The sequence below is a fragment of the Misgurnus anguillicaudatus genome, chromosome 1 (assembly GCF_027580225.2).
Source record: "Misgurnus anguillicaudatus chromosome 1, ASM2758022v2, whole genome shotgun sequence".
Lineage (NCBI taxonomy): Eukaryota > Metazoa > Chordata > Actinopteri > Cypriniformes > Cobitidae > Misgurnus > Misgurnus anguillicaudatus.
The window spans coordinates 30880050-30900546 of record NC_073337.2 but is presented as its reverse complement, the minus strand read 5'-3'; the positions used below and the strand labels follow the sequence as shown (position 1 = coordinate 30900546).

At 37.6% G+C, this 20497-nt stretch overlaps 1 protein-coding gene across 2 annotated transcripts; it reads right to left on the bottom strand.

Moving 5' to 3' along the window:
• On the bottom strand, positions 1-7835 carry LOC141365365 (uncharacterized). Of its 2 annotated transcripts, XM_073869693.1 has the most exons (9): positions 7029-7835; positions 6469-6548; positions 6251-6385; positions 4282-4444; positions 2983-3490; positions 1476-1531; positions 921-988; positions 204-247; positions 1-116 (listed from the first exon to the last, which is right to left on the bottom strand). In XM_073869693.1, exons 2-9 carry the CDS (start codon positions 6541-6543, stop codon positions 50-52), a joined length of 1116 nt encoding a protein of 371 aa, XP_073725794.1. In that variant the 5' UTR covers positions 6544-6548; positions 7029-7835; the 3' UTR covers positions 1-49. The 2 variants fall into 2 exon arrangements, with proteins under 2 accessions (XP_073725794.1, XP_073725801.1); XM_073869700.1 differs by lacking the exon at positions 7029-7835 and having other exon boundaries at positions 6469-6899.
• Between the last annotated feature and the right edge of the window lie 12662 nt (positions 7836-20497).

Below are 20497 nucleotides of genomic sequence, written 5' to 3'. Positions count from 1 at the left end.
AAATAAAAACGGTGGAAAAAACCCATCATGTACCAGTAATGTACTGTAGTTAACACTGAGTGAGGGTAATTTGAACATGATCTTCAGGCTCCCAGGTGGGCGGCCATGTCTTCTTACTGGGAAAAAAATTGTAAAAAAATTACAACAATTAATAACTAATAAGAGTACAGTGGTGAATTAAATTGGCATGTAGGTTTATTTACCAGGATGGACATGGCTGCCAATGCACCAAAACCTCCTTACGTCCCTGTGAATTAGGTAAGAAAACAGAGCCAATTACAAAAATAACTTTACAATTTCCATCTCTACACATCATTACATCATCACTACATTTTCAAAGCATTTAACATAACTCAAAAATTTTGTCTCAAGATGCACACCAGTATTGTTTCTTTTAAGGTATGTTTGTTAAAACTACTTAATATACGCCTTAATATAACTATAATATAACTATAACCTATTTCTGGATTAATCTAAACTCTTTCCAGGACAGCAGCCCTACATGTTATATAGTTAGCTTATGATATATTCACAGTACACCGTAAAAGCCATTATTATATCAATTTACAATTCTTCACTGGCGTGTGCTCTTCAAACTCATGCTCTTTTGCACATACTGTAATGAGTCCAATGCCATGCACTTAGGACTAAGCAATTAAGAAGTCCATTCTAGATGTAAATTTAGCAATAAAGTACCCTTCACACTAGCATGCATTATATGTGGAGTTTTTAACATTACAACAGAGCCAGATATTTTATCCTAAGTTTATTATTACAGAAATTATGCTAAGAATGATCCAAAAACATAAATACTTTACTTTTTTATTAGGAATTATATAAATTAATTTACTGTACATAAAAAGGTCACCAGTATTATGGAACAAAACATTAACAGACTGTATATACTGATTAATTCAAACCTTTCTGACACGCCTTTTTGAAAAAGATTCCACAGGAAATACGTCCAGAGCCTCATGAAATTGACATTCTGAAATTGACAAAAGTAACATTTGGTTAGAAATTAATTGCTCAATTAGTAAATAAAGTGAATGGAGAATGTCTAAAAGTTCAAATGTAAAATAATCTTTAAACATTAAAAAACATTTAAATCTAAATAACAAATATAAACATCAATAGTATAAGAACTTTCCAAATGGATTACATGCAACAGTTAAAGGGATAGTTCACCCATTTCATCATTTACTCACCCTCAAAATATCTTCCTTTGTGTTCAGCAGAACAACGAATTGTATACAGGTTTGTAACAACATGAGGGTGAGTAAATGATGACAGAATTTTTGGGTGAACTATCCCTTAAGCAGTGCTAAGGAGCTAAACCACTGGTCTCAAACTCAGTACCTGGAGGGCCACAGCTCTACAGTTTTGCTCCAACTCTCATCAAACATACCTGATGCAATTAATCAAAGTCTTTTTCTTAATTGTTACCACTAACTATATTGTATAACATTAAATACCTGTGTCCATCTTTTTTCTCCGCTTTCTTTTTGCAACCATGTTGACAGCTGATTTGCTGTAAAGAAAGTAAAAAGTTTTTAGCATTAGTTCAAGTGTATGTCAAAGAACAGTTTTCACTGAGCCCAAGTTCAAATTTTTATTCTAATGGTTTTACCCAAAGTCCCTTTATGACAAGTCATGTCACTTTGATCATCAGTTCGGTCATTTCTAAAATGCCTCTCGGGCATGCAAGTGCAGCTCCTATCTCTTTAAATGAAAAAACTTTCAAATGTCATATTTGAAATCACTTATAAATCCGACAACAACTTTATAGTTTTATAACCTTTGTTTCTCGTGTTTAAAGGGAGTTAAAAATGCTTACTTTTCATTCTAGACAGTATACTACGCAAGGGGTTTTCAAACCTGTCCTAGAGGACCACTAATACTGCACATTTTGTATGTCTCCCGTTTGTGACACACCTCATTCAGATACATTACACACCCAGTTCAGGTGTTGCAGTCTCTACTAACAAGCTGAAGATTTGAATCAGGTGTGTCTGATGAGGAAGACACGCAAAATGTGCAGGACTACAGTAGGGCTGCGTCCGAAACCGCATACTGTATAGTAGGTACTGAATTAGATGAAGTACCTACTTACTTAGCGTTAAAACAGTAGGTACTGTATAGTATGAATCCTGGTAGTATGAATGAGATTCGGACGTACTACATCCGCCATGTTGCTACATCACGTGATATACGTCGTCATCACGTCATGTCATTTCAGCGCGAAAACAACCGCATGGCTCGTCTTCTTCGTTGGATAACTCCTCTCCCGGGGCATCATGGGATAGTGAAGCGTCCATCGTATGCACACTGCAAAATCTAGCCGGAAGTAGTAGGTCATCCGGGTACTTTTCGCATACTGTTTTTCGAATACTGTGTATTCGGACATACTACTCGCCTCGCCTACTGCTTTTCGCGTACTATATAGTAAGTAGTAGGCTGTTTCGGACGCAGCATTTGTGTCATCTAGAACAGGTTTAAAAACCCCTGCATTATACTGTCTGTTTCTATAGACGCACGTATGGTGAGACAATTACGCTTCTGGTTTCAGTTTTTTAATGGTCTGACTAGTTGCTAAAGTGAACTCTTGAACAAATACCTCTTTGATAATAACAAATGTTTTGGTTTCCTACGTAATCTACGTGTTGTTTATTTTGCTTGTTATATAAATAAACTACTTTAAAAGGACTTTGTTGTTATTTTTTCTTAGCGGAGTTTACCGGAAGTTACGTGTTGACCACGAAAGCTGCTTGTTTATGTTGTTACTGCTGAAACAGTCTATAGCAACAACAGCTTCTAACAACATCTGAAATTACATGATTACTTTTCTAATCAACAACTAGCATATTCAGAAAGCAGAATTAATTTGCCATATTGTGCATTACACTTTCATCTATTCTTAAGTAAATGGAGTGCAATGTTTTCCTATATCTATGTCTTTGCTTCACCTCTTCTTATACTCACCAATCTGCTTCCAATATGACTTCCTCATTTATATGTGCACCTGTTTCTATGTTATTCTCTCTTCTCTCCATTTCTCTCCTTTCCTCCATCTCAAGTGCTCTAATCTTTCTTTTCACCCTTTTTTCCTGTTCAGCGTTTTTTCTCTCAATCCCTGGTTCTCTCTCCCCACTCTGTTGTTCTTCAATCTGCTCTTCCTCCTCCAATATTTCCACATCTACTTTGTTCTCAAACAGAATGTCCTCTTCATCCTCTACAGTCCCTTTCAAGTCCTGACTTTCTGCCTCATCGCCCGTGACCTCTTGGTTTTTTGGTTCTCCCTCTTGAGTATCTGATTCTCCCTTCCCACTTTCTATCTGTTGTTCTTCCATCTGCTCTTCATCCTCCAATATTTCCACTTCTATATTGTTCTTCAATATAATGTCCTCTTCATCCTCTATGGTCTTGTTCAAGTCCTGACCTTCTGCCTTATCACCTTCTGTGACCTCAAGCTCTTTTTCTGGACTAAAACCTTAAAAAAACATTTTTGAAAAAAGCAGCATTAAATTCATATTACAGGGTTAGTTCACCCCAAAATTATAGTTTTATCATAAATCCTTTACCCTGTCGTTCTAAACCACCAAGTCCTTCGATTGTCTTCAAAACACATTTTTAGATATTTTTGATGAAAACTGGGAGGCTTGTGTCTGTATCATAGGCTGCAGTTTGATTTTCACAATCAAGCCAAGAAAAGAATCAAAGGCATTGATAGAAAGGTCCATCAGTAGTTCAATAATACTATTATGAAGCAATTAGAAAACACTTTTATGTGCAAAGAAAAGCATGCTGCTGATGTGACCTGTGTACGTTGGCAACTAAGTTAGCAGGTGACATCGTGAACGCGCACTGAACAACCAAGCAGGAGAACAAATTGTCGAATTTGTTTTGTTTTCTTGCACAAACAAGAAAACTTCATAATATTATTATTGAACGACTGATGGAACAAGGACCTTTTTGGCAATGTCTTTCATTCTTTTCTGGGCTTGATTGTGAAAATGAATCTGCAGTCTATGGGACAGTCACAAGTTTTCATCAAAATATCTAAAAATGTGTTTGGAAGACAATCGAAGGACTTGGTTGTTTAGAACGACACATGGGTAAGTGATTTATGATAAAATTGTAAGTTTGGGGTAAACTAACCCTTTAAAATACATAAAAAAACAACAAAAAAGTGCAGTTTAACAGAAATAGATACAGAGCTTACTGTATACATTAAAATATTAGAAAAACTTTTAAGTGCCAGTGCTTGCCAATAGGTTTTACCCTGTAAAATATGCTCAAATAGTATGAGCATTTTTTCAATCACTCCATGGCCCTCAGGTGGGAACTCAAATGGGCATTGGACCTCTGCTGTCCATTTTTGGGCCTTGGATGATTTTCCCAGTAAAAGAACTGGAAGGTAACCAAGGGCTTTAAGCTTTTCCATCTAAAATATAAGAATGTCAAACAGTAAACATGTTATTAAATGGTTCATATTAATTGTGAAAGTAACCGCTAAAAAATCTGCTAAGCCCCATGTCACTTTACGCCAACATGCTTTTTCTTGGTTAAACACAAAAACAGAGACATTTACAAATGTCCAGACTTTTATTTTCCATACAACCTTCAACAATATTTACAAATAAAACCTGAATTCTTGTCAACCATACATCCATAAATACAAGCAGACTTATTTCAAAATAGATAAATCATGGCTTCTGCCGAAGATAAATTTAGGCAGCTTGGTTATGCAAGTTTAACTGATATTTACTTGCCAAACTTAAACTTAAATAACATATTCCAAAACTGCAATAAAATCTGACATGATCTGGGTCATATGATTTGTGTCATAAGTGCAAACTAAGTTCAAAACTGTATATTTTGTTTTGACTTAAAGCGCATGTGCAGTAGTTTCTACTTTCTATAGCAACTACAGCTCTCAATTGCAGCTGCAGTGATATATGATTTTACCAACTGCTAGTGATCTCTGCCCATTTAAATCTGGCACATCAATGGCAATAATATGAATTGGTTTTATCTGTACATGTATGGAAAACATCTTTATAGGAACACGCCCATATTTTGGGATTTTAGCTTTTTCACCGTATCCCCCAGAGTTAGATAAGTGCATACATACCTTTTTCATCCCCGTGCGTCCTGTAACTCTGTCTGACGCATCCACCGCTAGTTTAGCTTAGCACAAAGACTGGAAGTAAATGGCTCCAGCTAGCATACTGCTCCCAATAAGTGACAAAATAACACGAACATTTTCCTATAAATATGTTGTGATTTGTATAGTCACACTGTGTCCAAATAACAAGGTCATATGAGACACGGCCATCTTTTAAAGGTGCAGTGTGTAATTTTGAGAGAAATGCAAAATAATATACAAAACTATATTATCAGTGGTTTATAAAGACCTTTAATAATAAACTGTATTGTTTTTGTTACCTTAGAATAAGACGTTTTTACCTACATACACTGAGGGTCCCCTTACATGGAAGTCGCCATTTTGTGCCACCATGTGTCTACAGAAGCTCTTAATGGGCAAACTTTTTTACTAAGTTGTTTTAAATGATGACATGTTTGTCCTTTGGCAGCTACCGTACAGTAGCTTCTCTATGCATTTCAAAGCAAGGGGTGAGCTGTGAATTGAGCTCTTGGTTGCAATTTGCAACCTTACCGCTAGATGCCGCTAAAATTTACACACTGCACCTTTAACAGTATACATACAGGGAACTATATTCTCAGAAGGCGAAGGACTGCTACGAGGGCGGCAGCACCCGAGAAGCCCTCTGGTGAGGAGCAGAGAGTTCGGTCAAAGTTGTCACTCCGCCCAAGTAGCAGTGCTTCATCTTCTGAGAATATAGTTCCCAGTATGTATACTGTTAAAAGATGGCTGTGTCTCATATCACCTTGTTATTTGTACACAGTGTGACTATACAAATCACAACATATTTATAGGAAAATGTTTGCATTATTTTGTCACTTATTGGGCCAGTATGCTAGCTGGAGCCATTTACTTCCAGTCTTTTTGCTAAGCTAAGCTAGCGGTGGCTGCGTCAGACAGAGTTACAGGACGCACGGAGAGGAAAAAGGTATGTATGGACTTATCTAACTCTGGGGAATACGGTGAATAAGCTAAAATCCAAAATATGGCGTGTGCCTTTAAATAATATAGCCACTTGTATAAATGATTTTGGTTAACAACAAAGTGTGAGGTACTAAAATTAGGGTGTTGAAATTTACTTACCATGACAGCTAAATTGTCAAGGACTTTGGACTGATTCCGAGACTTAATAGTTGTTTTTGCCCACTGACTGGCTTGAGCTCGAAACTTTGCCAACCGCATGGATTGTCTGTTTTTAAAATCAAGCAGTTTTCCACACTACAGAAAGAGAAACAGAAATACATTGTGTATCAAAAGAAGCAATACAATGTAAAGAAAATGTGTGAATTACACACAATCACCTTGACACAGCGCCGGTTTCTGCAATTCATTTTGTTCTGGCAGTGGGGACATTGCCGAATAGTTGAACCTGGCATTTTGACTACAAGAAAAAGAACACAAAATGACTAAACTTGATATCATAACAGAAAAACTTACAAGCCACTTAAAACTACTTTGTTATCATCAAGACGATTTAAAGGTTGGCCAGTATAAACACAGTTTTAGTACGTGATGATGATTGTGTCAATAAAAATCCAAACATCTGTGATCTACACGTAATGCCTTGCACGGACATAAGTGGGATTAATTAAAACGTAATCAAACATATGATGTATCAATAAAAAGTAATCCTTACGCACAGCTGACCTTTAAACAAATTTTTACCCAAACAGATTTTTTTTAAAAATATATTTTTTTAAGACTAAATCGCCTGACAACTGTAAGCATACTTGCGCATGCTCACTTCAGCCAATAACGTGTGATGCAAACAACATTAACGCACAAGGGTGGACGTTATTAGTATTGCATTTACAATAATTTGTATGAACAAGAACTAATTTTGCGAAATACTTAACATTACTTTTGTATCCTATCCTGATAATATGATTAGATTGGCAGCTTCTTCATCCACGCACGTGCTCTCCAGGTTGTACTGAACTACCGTGTACCGTCCAATAAGGGGGCGGGACAATGATAAGGACGCGAAAGATGTTTTAACATTTGATTGGTTTCCAAGCGGGAGTGGGCGGTTCCTGAAGCAGCGAAGTACTAAAATGATGTATTTATTATTATTATTTAATAAAGTTTATACTTTAAATATTCCAAAAGCAATCACAACAGTGAAGCAGCACGGAGATATTTAAATATTTTTATTAATATATTATATAGAACACAAGCCAAAAAGCAGTAAACAAATTAAACAAACCAGACAGCTTTCATATTTAACTACAAGCAGCACAGCTGTTTAAACTTTGAATTAATAAACCGCCTGGAAGCTTTTGTTTCCGCGTCTGAAACGGATTGTTTAGAATTAAACTGTAAAAACAATCGTCCGATACAGCTCAGTGTATAATGTTAGATGTTTCAAGATTCGTCACAGTATGTAATGTACAACAGCTAGTTGTAATAAAAGGGATCTAAACGTAGCATATTCTGTTTCGGCATAATCGTGAATCTTTGTAAGATTGAATGGGCGGGACAATGATGATGATGACGTTGTGAACAATTTACAGTTCTGCGTGCAATTTATACGCATTCTACATCAATGGAAGTTAACGGGAGGGGTTTTGCGTACAATATGCACGCAAAATGTGACTTTGGCGTGTAAATACTACGCCAAACGAAAATGCAAACTCGTTGTATAGATACGCAGAAGCAGGAGACTGGGTTGGGATTTCCATGTAAACCAACTTTTCCTGCTCATCCCCACACACCAGATTTAATCACCATTTAAAAGTGGTTTAGTGGGTCACAAAACTCACAGTTTGGATCATCCAGTTACAGATTGGATCATTTTTTCGATCAGAAAAACAGGGGCTACTGTCGCTTTAAGAGAGATTCTGCACAGAGTCACTCTCTTCACTGCCCGTACAATCTATATCACTTTAAAGTTTGCTGCGAGAGATTTAATTTTCTTACGTGAGGATAGTAATGACTGACAGGACGAAGTTGGAGGATTTGCCAAACAAATGCATGACAAATCATGACGGATTGCTTCCTGTACTGCGTCTTTTCGCGCGATCGCGAAAGTGAAAGTAAAACTCGAGCGCGCGCTCAAACGTAAATTTAAATTCCAAATGCCTGAATTTCATACACCATTATTACCCATCCAAATTTGTGAAAGAATGCATAAGCATTTAAATATATGTTTTCCTCCCTATAAGTCACGACGGGCAGGGCGGGGATGCATTTTGATAGCTAATATGCAGCAGATAGCTGCAGACCGCAAGTTACCTGCAGTACTAGCTAGCAACAGACCGTCTCTAGTGCGAGACTTGGAGCGTAGAGACGTTCTGCGGCTAGCTCACCTCGTTCCCAGATCAGTTACTGGCAAACACATTATATTGCATAAATATTTTGGTATGAAAATCCCCCGCCAGTGTGGCGGGTAGCCTTTTGAATTTAGTCGCCAAACGGAAAATAATAATGGCATAACAAATAACTGATTTAATGATTTTAAACAGATTTATTGTCAGTGCAGTTTTGACATACAGCGATGGATGGGCAAATTGTAATTTCGAGCCGTGCGATAAGTTAGTTATTAACATAATTTACAAGTTTCTGTTATTTAAAATTAGGGCCGGGACTTTAACGCGTTAATTAAGATTAATTAATAACAAAAAATAACGCGTTAAAATTTTTTAACGCATTTTAATCACACTTATTTTTGCACCGCGGAACATTTCTCATTGGATGAGTTTCGGCGGACCGATTATACTGGAGCACCAACTAGCGTTCATGACTTCAGACAACAACAAACCACAGTAAACATGAACGAAGAAGCTGATGAGATCGCTTTGGTTGGCCCCGTGGATGGAATTTTTTGTATAAAAAAACGAACGGATGGAAGTGTTGATAAGAGCATGGTTGTGTGTAAGCTATGTAACAAGGAATTCACATATCACCGCAGCACATCGAGCCTCAAGTATCATCTCAATGCAAAACATATAGCAGCTAGCGTGGACGTTAGCCCGACTCCGAGTACGACGACTTGGTTGAACAAAAATAAACAATATTTTGTTGCTTAAGCTTATGTATTCAGTCATTATTCATGGTATACTAAAAATCCACTTCTCAATGTTCTCAGGTCAAATATTTATATGTGATTAAAATGTGATTAATTTCAATTAATTAATCACAAAGCCTCTAATTAATTAGATTTTTTTTAATCGAGTCCCGGCCCTATTTAAAATGCTCACTTTTGGTAGATTAAATGATGCCTAATTAATGTCACTGACATTAAAAATGATTTAAACATTGACATGTGCTTTTTATAAGCAAAAGTGCGTATGTCTGCTCAGACCCTAACGTGGCGCGAAGCACTTTTCCACATCAAAGACGTTTTTATAAATATGAATATGCTGTGGATTTTTGCACCCGCACACTTGCGATCAAATCTGTGTGTACGCATGCTTTATAAATTTTTCTGCTTTTAAAAAGATTGCAACTTAATTCAACCTTCAGCTGCATAACATTAACATTAGCTCTTGAGATCAATCAATTTGTATTAAGGTCAGCAAGTGCGTCATTCACACAAACGGCTACATAAACAATATTCCATGAAATGGTCGCAGCACTTCTGCCTCACCTCTATTTGTGTGAAGCCGAAATGTGCAGTGGTTTACACCTGTTAAGATCAGCGCTAAAATAATAAGTGCGTATGCATTGTGTGAAACCAGACTTAGCAGCAGGCACGCAATAAGAATTCTGAAGCCCCTAGACACAATGACTCGTAGGCCCCCCATGCACCAAATCAAATAATATATGGTTATTGTTGTTAGAAACACCTTTACAGGATTTACACTGACACATTACAGCATATGATCACAACTTGTAGGACAATATGAATACATGTAAAGATTTTTGTTGCAAGCAGAGACCTGCACAGAAGGGCGGAGGCTCGAGTGAAAAACAGAACTTCTGTTAGGCAGCATTATTCTTATTTTAACAAAAGGTTAACTATATTGACACAACTTCCTCATTAGTTTATTTTAATTCCCTCACACATATACGCAACTGTTTCATACTCAAAAAAGATTTCAACAAAATAATCGGTTCTCACAAAGACTTTATCACAAGAACAGGAGACCGCAAGGAAACCATCTGCATGTTTTCTGTGCTATGTGTTTCAAATATATTCAGAATAAAGAACAGCTTAAACAACGGCTGCTATAGTATTCTGGAAAGACTTGTTAATGTTTATTGTTCATTTAACTTCGAACAAACCGTTGCCAGTAAATAACATACATTTAACGCTAGTTACTGGCAAACAGCTGATAGTATATTGTCATTTCTACAGAAATGTTTTACAGTGTAGAAAAGTCAAAAACTCATGTAGATGCGTATAAACAGCACAAAGTGTGAAAATCGTGCCACTTTGGCGTGCATATGATACACAAGTCCTTCCCATTCACTTAAACTGCACATCTTTTTTGTCGTTTTATTTAATGGTTTCTCTTTTTTCTATTTTTAAACAATTTTCGCTTGGGTTTAGGGTTAGATTTCAGATTTGCTTAAAGAGGTTATTTAATATACAGGTTTCTCTATGTTTTTGTCAATATTTAAGCCATGGTCGCTTGGAGTTGGGGTAAGAGATGGGGTTTGGGTTAGGATGTCAAAGTTGTTCTAACCCTAAACCCAAGCGAAAATGGTAAAAAACAGAGAAACAAATAAATAAAACGACAAAAAAGATGTGCCGTTTAAGTGAATGGGAAGGGCTGGCGTATCATATGCACGCCAAAGTGGAAATTGCCATATGTATTGCACAATTATCACATTTTGTGCTATTTATATGCAACTCCGTGAGATGCCCTGCTGAAAAAAACAGCATACCAGCAAGACCAGCATATGTTGTGTTTTGGTGCTGGTTTGCTAATGAACACCAGCTAAACCAGCATCAGCACCAGCATTAGCACCAGCTAAACAAGCACTGAACCAGCATTAGCACCAGCATCCCATGCTGGTCATACCAGCAAGACCAGCATATGTTGTGTTTTGGTGCTGGTATGCTGGTGACCACCAGCTAAACCAGCATAGACCAGCATAATTCCCATAATTTCAGCATGGTGGGTTGGACTTTTTAACCCAGGGCTGGGTAACTATTGGACAGAACACATTTCTGGGTTAAAATGACCCAAAAAATGAGTTGTTTTAACCCAACTGCTGGGTTGTTTCAACGTGGTTGATTAACAATAACCCTACAGTTGGGTAAAAACAACCCATTATTTGGGTCATTTTAACCCAGAAATGTGTTTAGTCCAATAGTTACCCAGCCCTGGGTTAAAAACAACCCAATTTTTTTAGAGTGTATGGGTCGTGATTAAATATCAAGACATAGGCTCAAAACAAACATCAAAATCAACAAAAAATGGGTCACAAGACAAAATGAATCCCAGTTCCCTGACCTGAACCATAAAGAAAATGACTGAAGAGAGAGAGCAGCAACATCTGAAGGATCTGGAGAAATTCTGTATGGATGAATAATCTAAGATTATAATTTATTTAAGCTCATCAGACATTACATGACATGACTCAGAGCTGTCACCCTTGCAAATGGAGGTAACAAAGAGGATTAAATAAAAGCCAAGGACACATGTGGACAATAATTGTGGTCAATGTGTATTAGAGAAAAAAAAACTTATTTAATAAGGTAATTTCCCTTCCTCACTTCAAATTGCTTTACTTAAAAAAACACTGTATGTTTGTGATTTTTTTCTTAAAAAAGCTTCAAAGAAGGTACATTGTAGATTCATGTTCACATCTTTCTTTGCTCAGATTTACCAAGTGTGCCAATAGTTTTGCCACCTCTGTATGTGCTACTGAATTCGCACATTTTTACATATCTGTGGTTCAGGGTGGTGCGATTTAGTATATGCGGGGACTAAATTGCATATTCATAGACTCACGTTCAATGGATTTAAATCTATACATGTAAAAAATGAAACCAAGATTAATCGTGTCAGAATCTGTTCTTGTCACGTTCGGGAACACGAGCAAGGACACAAACGCAGGGTTCACACGAAAGGGTAACATTTAATATAAATAACATGAAATGAAACACGAGGAACAACACGGGCAATTAGAACAATGACTGGAACACTGGAAACAAACATGACATCAGCGACAATCATCCGGCAAGGGCACATACAATAGGCAGGGGTATATATACAAACAGACTAACGATACACAGGTGTGATGAGGCAGATAATTAATTAACAAGAGTCCAGGTGACGACAATCGGAACAGACACAAAACATGACACGGATTTCACCGTGACAGTTCTACCTTTATTGTGAAATTGCTACCTATATATTATTGTTATATTAAGACTTAAGTTAAATATGATTAATACAAACCTGTCATAAATTATTTTTTCAGAAATCAGTTTGGTAACATCCAACGGACTGTGCCATGGGCCACAGAGAGCTTACTCAGCAGGTACAGGATCTCATTGTTTAAAAATATCAATCAACAGAGGGTTACAAAACATTTCCAAGAGATTGAACACTGTAAAGACAATAATCAACAAGTGCAGGAAATTTGCCACAACATTGACATTACTAAGACCAGGACATCCACCGGAAATTAATGAAAAACAAGGAGAAAACATTTCAGGTTATGTTAAGGGAACTCGTGCTGGGTCGCCATAGTGACGCTTTGGGAAAGCCTACAGCATGACGGCGTCTGAGTATGTATATCAGATTTCACCACTGGTTGGGCGTGATGTCATAGGCAAAAGCCAGCGAGCATAAAAAGGTTGAATGAGGAAGAAATGCCCATATTTTCAGGAAGATGCCGAAGCAGGCAGGCACGCAGGAAGTATGGCAAAGGAGACACAGCGTCTCATTCCCTTCTAAGGGAACAAGGGTTAAATATGTAACCAGAGACATTCTCTTTCGAGGGAAGTTGTGCTGCGTCACCATAGTGAACACCCATTGAGATATGTTTGGAATGTCTGTCCTAATTTTTACCAAGGGAACCTGATTCCAAGACGTTAAAGTTTGAATGGGGTCAAAATAATAATTGTAGGGTTATACCAACAATAGATCAAAATAGAGGTGCATGAGGAGGAAAATTATGAGGAAGAGGTGGTGGATTAGGTGGAAGAGTATCAGGAAGAGGTGGCAGATGAGGAGGAAGAGTCTGAGAAAGAGGTGGCGGATTTGAAGAAAGAGTATGAGGAAGAGGTGGATGTTGATGAGGAAGAGCTGGCAGATGAGGATGAAGAGTATGAGGAAGAGCTGGTGGGTGAGTCATACAGTAATTTAAGAGTCAAATGCACACAGCCTGCTTGAAGTTGCTGTGATCTGAAACGGTTCGTTTGTACTTCCGTAAAATTGTGATCTCAGGAATACACAGTCGGTGCCTTCAGTCTTAATCCCGAGCACTGTCCACTGTCCCACCCCCTTTTTGCCAAACAAACCCCAGCGAATATTGCACCATGTGAGAAAATGGACATGACTGAATTGATGGATGTTAGGAAACTAAATCATTGCACAGGCTTCCCATGCTGTCATAATTTTTACCAAGGGAACCTGATTCCTGATGGAATCTGATGAAATAATGAATATCTTCAAATACCTTAATTAAGGCTTCTGCCAAAACACTTAAGATGAAGAGGACTTTTACCTTTCAGCATGACAATGACCCGAACCACACCTCCAAATCAACAAAAGAAGGGCTTCACCAAAACAAGATCATGGTTTTGGAATGGCCCAGACAAAGTAGAAATCTAAATCCAATCAAAAATCTGTGAGTGATCAGAAGAGGGCTGTTCACAGGTGATATCCAACCAATTTGACAGAGTCAAATAAAATATTGCGAAACTGATGGACTCTTATTCATTAAGATTGCATGCTGTGATAAAACCTACAGGCGCATTTACTACATATTAGTTAAGGGGTGTGCACACTTATGCAAAAATATTTACTTTGCAAAATTATTTTTAAAATGAAACTAAAATTGTTGTTATTGTTATGCACATGTTGCAATTTCGTAATAAAGTTGGAACAGTTGATTCATCAAAATGATTCATCTTGGTTTTATTATTTTACATAATACAAACCTTCAACTTTTTGAATCCACTGTATACTAAATGAAGCAAGGGTTGAATGAAAGGAAATGACCTATGGCCTTTTATAGTCATGTTAACATTGTGCAAATGCAGAACTTAGTCTGTCTAAAGTGTATTTTCTTGCTGCGAATTCTTTTAGTGGTATGTTTTGGCCGTGTGGTTTAGATGCGTTTTATTCTGTGAAGAACAATTATAGGTACAGAGCTGAGACCAGATGAGCAGGAAGATGAGAGACCACATAGCTCATGGTGTGAAAACATACATTAAACACTGTGTAAACAGAAAACACAACCCATCTGAATCGAGACTCCAGTGGCCTTAACCCTTGTGTGGTGTTCGTATTTTTTGTTACTTAGACAATGTTTGTGGGTCTGGTGGACCCAGAGCATTATTAATATCTTAAACCAATGCAGTCATACAAATGTATGTAATATTGTTTACAGATGTTAACTTTAGCCTTATTGCAAGTAACATAGACAGAATTTATGGTTAATATTTGTCATTTACCACTGGTAGAGGACTATTTATAAACTAAAGTGCCATTCGTTTCTGTGGTAATATAAAATAAAATAATAAAATTCTATTCTGATCCAGATATAAGGGGAAAAAACATGTTTATCTTAATTAGGTATAAATGAAACAAAGTTTTTCATCACTGTTGATGTTTAATTCTTTGAACTTTATGAAATTGTACACATTTTTTGTCAGTCTACGCAGCATAGGCTCCAACAGAACACATGCCGTATCCTAAGACATCATCCACACTGAACACATAACCTGTTCATGCCAGCCAACACAACACATAAGAAGCAGATTTTTACTGCGTAGTTGTGTTGCGTATGCATTTCTTTCATTTTATACACATATATTGTGTCCATCTTATGTCCACTCACATTGCAGTACAATGTGTTGCTATTGGCCACAATTTAGAATGATGAAAATACATGGATAATATTTTACTTTCTCTATCATTCACTCTCTCTCACACACACTCATGCACACACACATCTTTGTGGGACATTTGGTCCCCACAACGTGATAAATACCAGGTATACACACACACACACACCATAGGTTTTGTGGTAAATACATGGTTTTACAAATGGTTATCAATATACCAAATTACCATGATTACTACTCTTTCACTACAATAAAACTATAGATTTTTTGGAAGGGAGATAATGGTAAAATGGTTCCTGTTAGACAGAAGGTAAAGTGTTTTGGACAGTGGGTACAGACAAATGTTCATGCATGATATATAACATGTTGTATCCTTGCGGCATTACAGCAAGTGCAGAAGGACAAAACTCTGACATGCATCCATCCCATATGTACAGACATATATACAAACACACTCATGCACTCACAGGAGTCCCAGATAGGAGAAAAACAGAGTGAAGTTACATAGCACATTGAATTTTTACACTCTTATTAACCCCGGGTCCAGTGGACCCGAACACCACATATGTAATATAAATGTGTAGGGGGGTACACAGTGTGCAGTAATTATGAATTTGTTTATTTTTATATTCTTAGAAAATGAGCCAAGGCCAATGAATCTGAGGTTGAAACAACAACTAATTGCATAATTTTTCTTTCACTAAACATTAAAAACGGGTCCCACAGACCCGAACACCACACAAGGGTTAACCCATTTGTCAAATCACTGACTATTTTAACAACACTTTAAACAAGTTAAGAAAGATCTAAAGCAAAAAAAAAAAACAAGCTCTAAAACACAAGCTTCTCACTCACTAAAACACACTTCATATGGCAATAATGTAAAACAAAAGTTCAACACGACTACAAAATTGTGTTGCACACTCTTGTTTCTATTGAGGGTTTTGAAACAATTCTATAAAATCTCATTGTTACTTTTTTGAGAAGTAACTTAATATTGTAATGGATTACTTTTAAAAGTAACTTTCCCCAACACTGAACATAATGATGTCTGCACTCTTCTGATGACAAAAATTGCCCCACGTGTACTATATGAGGACCCTCGTGTACATGTAAAGAATCATTCATTTTTTGTAAGGTAATGTGTCTGCTTGTGGTTGAGAAACAATAAGAGGGTCATCAACACATTATCCAATGAGAGTTCCTTTTAATCAGGGCCCTCTTCAACATTATCATCTCAGACACATTCTCCTCAATGTCAATTTTACTGTCAAAAATCATTGACAGAAAACCTTAGTATATGTTTGGTCTGCCCATGTAAACCATGAGAATTATGTTTTCCCCTCCACCATGGCAAGGAAATATCAAAGTTCTCATGAGAATTAGGACTTCCCTTTTCTTATATCATGTGAACTATTAGTGGTTCTCGCAGTGTATAAATATTTATAATATTTATATATTGAATATATAAAAATTGTAAATATTATAAAATTATAGCATGTTATAGTGATCTCAATATCACCCCAAAACAAACAAACCAATTCTATGTAATTTTTGGATATCTCCTATGTTTTATACAGCTTAAAGAGCCTCGGGTCAAATTGACCCCAAAGACCACCGATGCTACAAAATGTGTAGAGGACATGTTTGATTTACTGAATTGTCCTCATTAAATTAGGAAAAGTAATTAAATATGAGGCAAAAAAGACAATCATGTTTTTACAGACATTAAACTTGAATTGGGTCAAAATAATAATAGTAGGGTTACAGACATTAAACTTGAATTGGGTCAAAATAATAATAGTAGGGTTATACCAACAATAGATGAAAATAGAGGTGCATTGTCAGGATCCTGTCAGAATCTTGTTTTGAATTATATCTAGTCTTTGTGACAGGGTTCTGACAGTACCATGTTTTATGTGGGAGATGCGTGGTTTAGTGTTGGTTTATTCTGACCACGCATTTCTCGGGTCTCGTCACTTTTTGCCCGATCCCTTACTTTTCAGGTGTGTGTCATTAAGTTCTCCCTATTTAATGTCCTTGTGTTTGATGTTCTTTACACGGCCTTTTTTTCTTCATGGTTCCAGTCTTGTTTCATGCCAGTGTATTTCAAAGGAGTATTTTGCTAGTGTTAAACTTTGTCTTGTTTCATGTGCAGTTTAGTGCATGTATATCGTGTCAAGTTTTGTGTCAGTTTAGTGTAGTGTTCATTTTGTTCTGTTTTGCCCCCTTGTGGGTTTTTGTTTTCTTGTTTGTTTTAATAAATTATCTGTCATTCATCTGTTGTAAAGTTCATCCTTTACCAAATCCTCACATGCATGAGGAGGAAAATTATGATGAAGAGGTGGTGAATGAGAAGGACGAGTATGAAGAAGAGGAGGTGAATGAGGAGGAAGAAGAGTATGAGGAAGATGTGGTGGATGATGAGGAAGAGCTGGCAGATGAGGAGATTAGGAGGAGGAAGAGGACGAGGAAGAGGTGGTGAATGAGAAAGAAGAGTATGAGGAAGATGTGGTGGATGATGAGGAAGAGCTGGCAGATGAGGAGATGAGGAGGAAGAGTATGAGGAAGAGGTGGCGGATGATGAGGAAGAGTATGAGGAAGAGAAGGTGGATGAGGAGGAAGAGTATGGGGAATAGCTGGTGGGTGAGGAGGAAGAGTATGAGGAAGAGGTGGCTGATGATGAGGAAGAGTATGAGGAAGAGGTGGTGGATGATGAGGAAGTGCTGGCAGATGAGGAGATGAGGAGGAGGAAGAGTATGAGGAAGAGCTGGTGAATGAGAAAGAAAAGTATGAGGAAGATGTGGTGGATGATGAGGAAGAGCTGGCAGATGAGGAGATTAGGAGGAAGAGTATGAGGAAGAGGTGGGGGGTGATGAGAAAGAGTATGAGGAAGAGAAGTTGGATGAGGAGGAAGAAGAGTATGAGGAAGAGGTGGCAGGTGATGAGGAAGACTATGAAGAAGAGGAGGTGAATGAGAAAGAATAGTATGAGGAAGATGTGGTGGATGATGAGGAAGAGCTGGCAGATGAGGAGATTAGGAGGAAGAGTATGAGGAAGAGGTGGCGGATGATAAGGAAGAGTATGAGGAAGAGAAGTTGGATGAGGAGGAAGAGTATAAGGAAGAGGTGGCGGGTGATGAGGAAGAGTATGAAGAAGAGGGGGTGGATGAGGAGGAAGAGTCTGAGGAAGAGGTGGTGGATGATGAGGAAGAGCTGGCAGATGAGGAGATGAAGAGGAAGAGTATGAGGAAGAGATGGTGGGTGAGGAGGAATAGTATGAGGAAGAGGTGGCAGATGATGAGGAAGAGTATGAGGAAGAGCTGGTGGGTGAGGAGGAAGAATATGAGGAAGAGGTGATGGATGAGGAGGAAGAGTATGAGGAAGAGGTGGGGGATGATGAGGAAGAGTATAAAGAAGAGGAGGTGGATGAGGAGGAAGAGTCTGAGGAAGAGGTGGTGGATGATGAGAAAGAGCTGGCAGATGAGGAGATGAGGAGGAAGAGTATGAGGAAGAGCTGGTGGGTGAGGAGGAAGAGTATGAGGAAGAGGTGGTGGATGAGGAGGAAGAGTATGAGGAAGAGCTGGTGGGTGGGGAGATGAGGAGGACGAGTATGAGAAAGAGCTGGTGAGTGAGGAGCAGAGATGTTCACAAGTCTCTGAGCTCGAGTCCGAGTCAAGTCTGAAGTCTTTGAGCTCGAGTCCAAGTCAAGTCTGAAGTCTTTGAGCTTGAGTCCAAGTCAAGTCTGAAGTCTCTGGGCTCGAGTCCAAGTCAAGTCTCAAGTCTCGTTGTAACAAATAAAACTCTAATAACAAATGAAGAAATTATAAACATTTATAAAAAAACAAAGTTGCACATTAAGTAAGGTCTAAAATTAGCATTAGGTACATAAATTAAATTAAATGGATAATAACACTGTCTTTATTGTACAAATTAAATATTATTATTATTATTTTTGAGCAATAGACGTGATTTTCTGTTTGTCTTGGGTTGTTTGATTAACATAAATGACACAGACTTAAGTAGGTTAATTGAGGTTACTGTCTCTTTATTAAGAACAAATAAGGCCAGACTGGTTTCTGACTGGTTTCTTAAGACATAAAACAAAAAAAAAAATTATTAGAAAAAGAATACTGTGAGATCATTTTGCGTGTATGTGCCTTGTCAAGAAAAAAAAGATTTTATGTTGGCTTAACTTTTGAAACACTTCTCTCTGTATGTAAACTACCGAGGGCACTTAAACGCGTGCTCAAACACAGGCAGAGGGCGAATTCAGGAAGAAGATGCAGCAGTCGCTTCACATAAAAACGTTACGTTGTTTTTCATTGCTCTATTCAGCAAATGTATGTTAATGGACTACAGTATGAGACAAAGTAGCGCAACTCTGGACCTGACTGGAGCTGGACCGGATACACTTACTGTAACCGCATGTGCGTACAGAAATCTGCTCACTTGAGCGCCTTTTTGCAGTTAAATTGTTTAACCATTTAAACAATTGCAAGCCTTAGAAACACGTTAATGACAAACTTACCCTTTTTAAATTGCATATTAATCCGCAAATCGCATGCGAGCCGAACCGCGGATCCGTCACAGCACTACCCAAAGCTTCAGATGAATGCCACAGCAGCGGCTGCCTGCAGGTACAGTCGACATGTATGTTCGCGGCCGCGCGCGCGGAGCAGATACGTTACGTGTTACGTCGTGGGCAGGTTGTAGGTAACGGAGGGAGCTATGACAGCGAGCTCATCAGACGTTTCCTAAAAATAAACATTGTTCACGAGTCGCGCGGCTCGAGTCCGAGTCGAGTCTGAAGTCTTTGAGGGTCGAGTCTCAAGTCGAGTCTCAAGTCACTGTGTGTGACTCGAGTCCGAGTCTCAAACTCGAGTCCCCATCTCTGGTGAGGAGGAAGAGTATGAGGAAGAGAATGTATGCATTAATTTTTTATGTAGTGTCCATTGAATGCTGTGTAGTGTATGACGTGTGTATGATCTGAAAGCATTGTTTAATTTTGCTAGTGAAGTGAGGATCTGTGAATGTTTTTTTTTTTTTTTTTTTTTTTTTAATATTTGATTTCGTTGTGTTAGCAATTGTGAAAAATTGTAGTATTTTGACAAGTTTACTGAAAACTAAGTGAAATAACATTTGGTTTTTGTATGTGTAAGATTTCTTTAAACAAAAAGTATGATTGAACTTAAATCTTGTACAATATACTTGGATAAAATGTGACATTTGTGAATGTGAATTAAAAAGAAAATTTAAAATTGAAATAAGATTAAATTTGAATTAAATTTGTAATATAAATCTAGAGAGAGAAGGAGAGAGAAAAAAAGCAAAATGACTACATTTTGAAACCAAAAC

Bases quoted from the DNA above. Each gene is read 5' to 3' on its own strand.
- LOC141365365 (XM_073869693.1), bottom strand. From the start codon at position 6,543: ATGCCAGGTTCAACTATTCGGCAATGTCCCCACTGCCAGAACAAAATG. The intron at 989-1,475 runs GTATTTAATGTT...TGTCAATTTCAG, and splicing joins GAGAAAAAAGATGGACACAG to AATGTCAATTTCATGAGGCT. The intron at 117-203 runs GTAAATAAACCT...TTTTTTTCCCAG, and splicing joins TGGCAGCCATGTCCATCCTG to TAAGAAGACATGGCCGCCCA.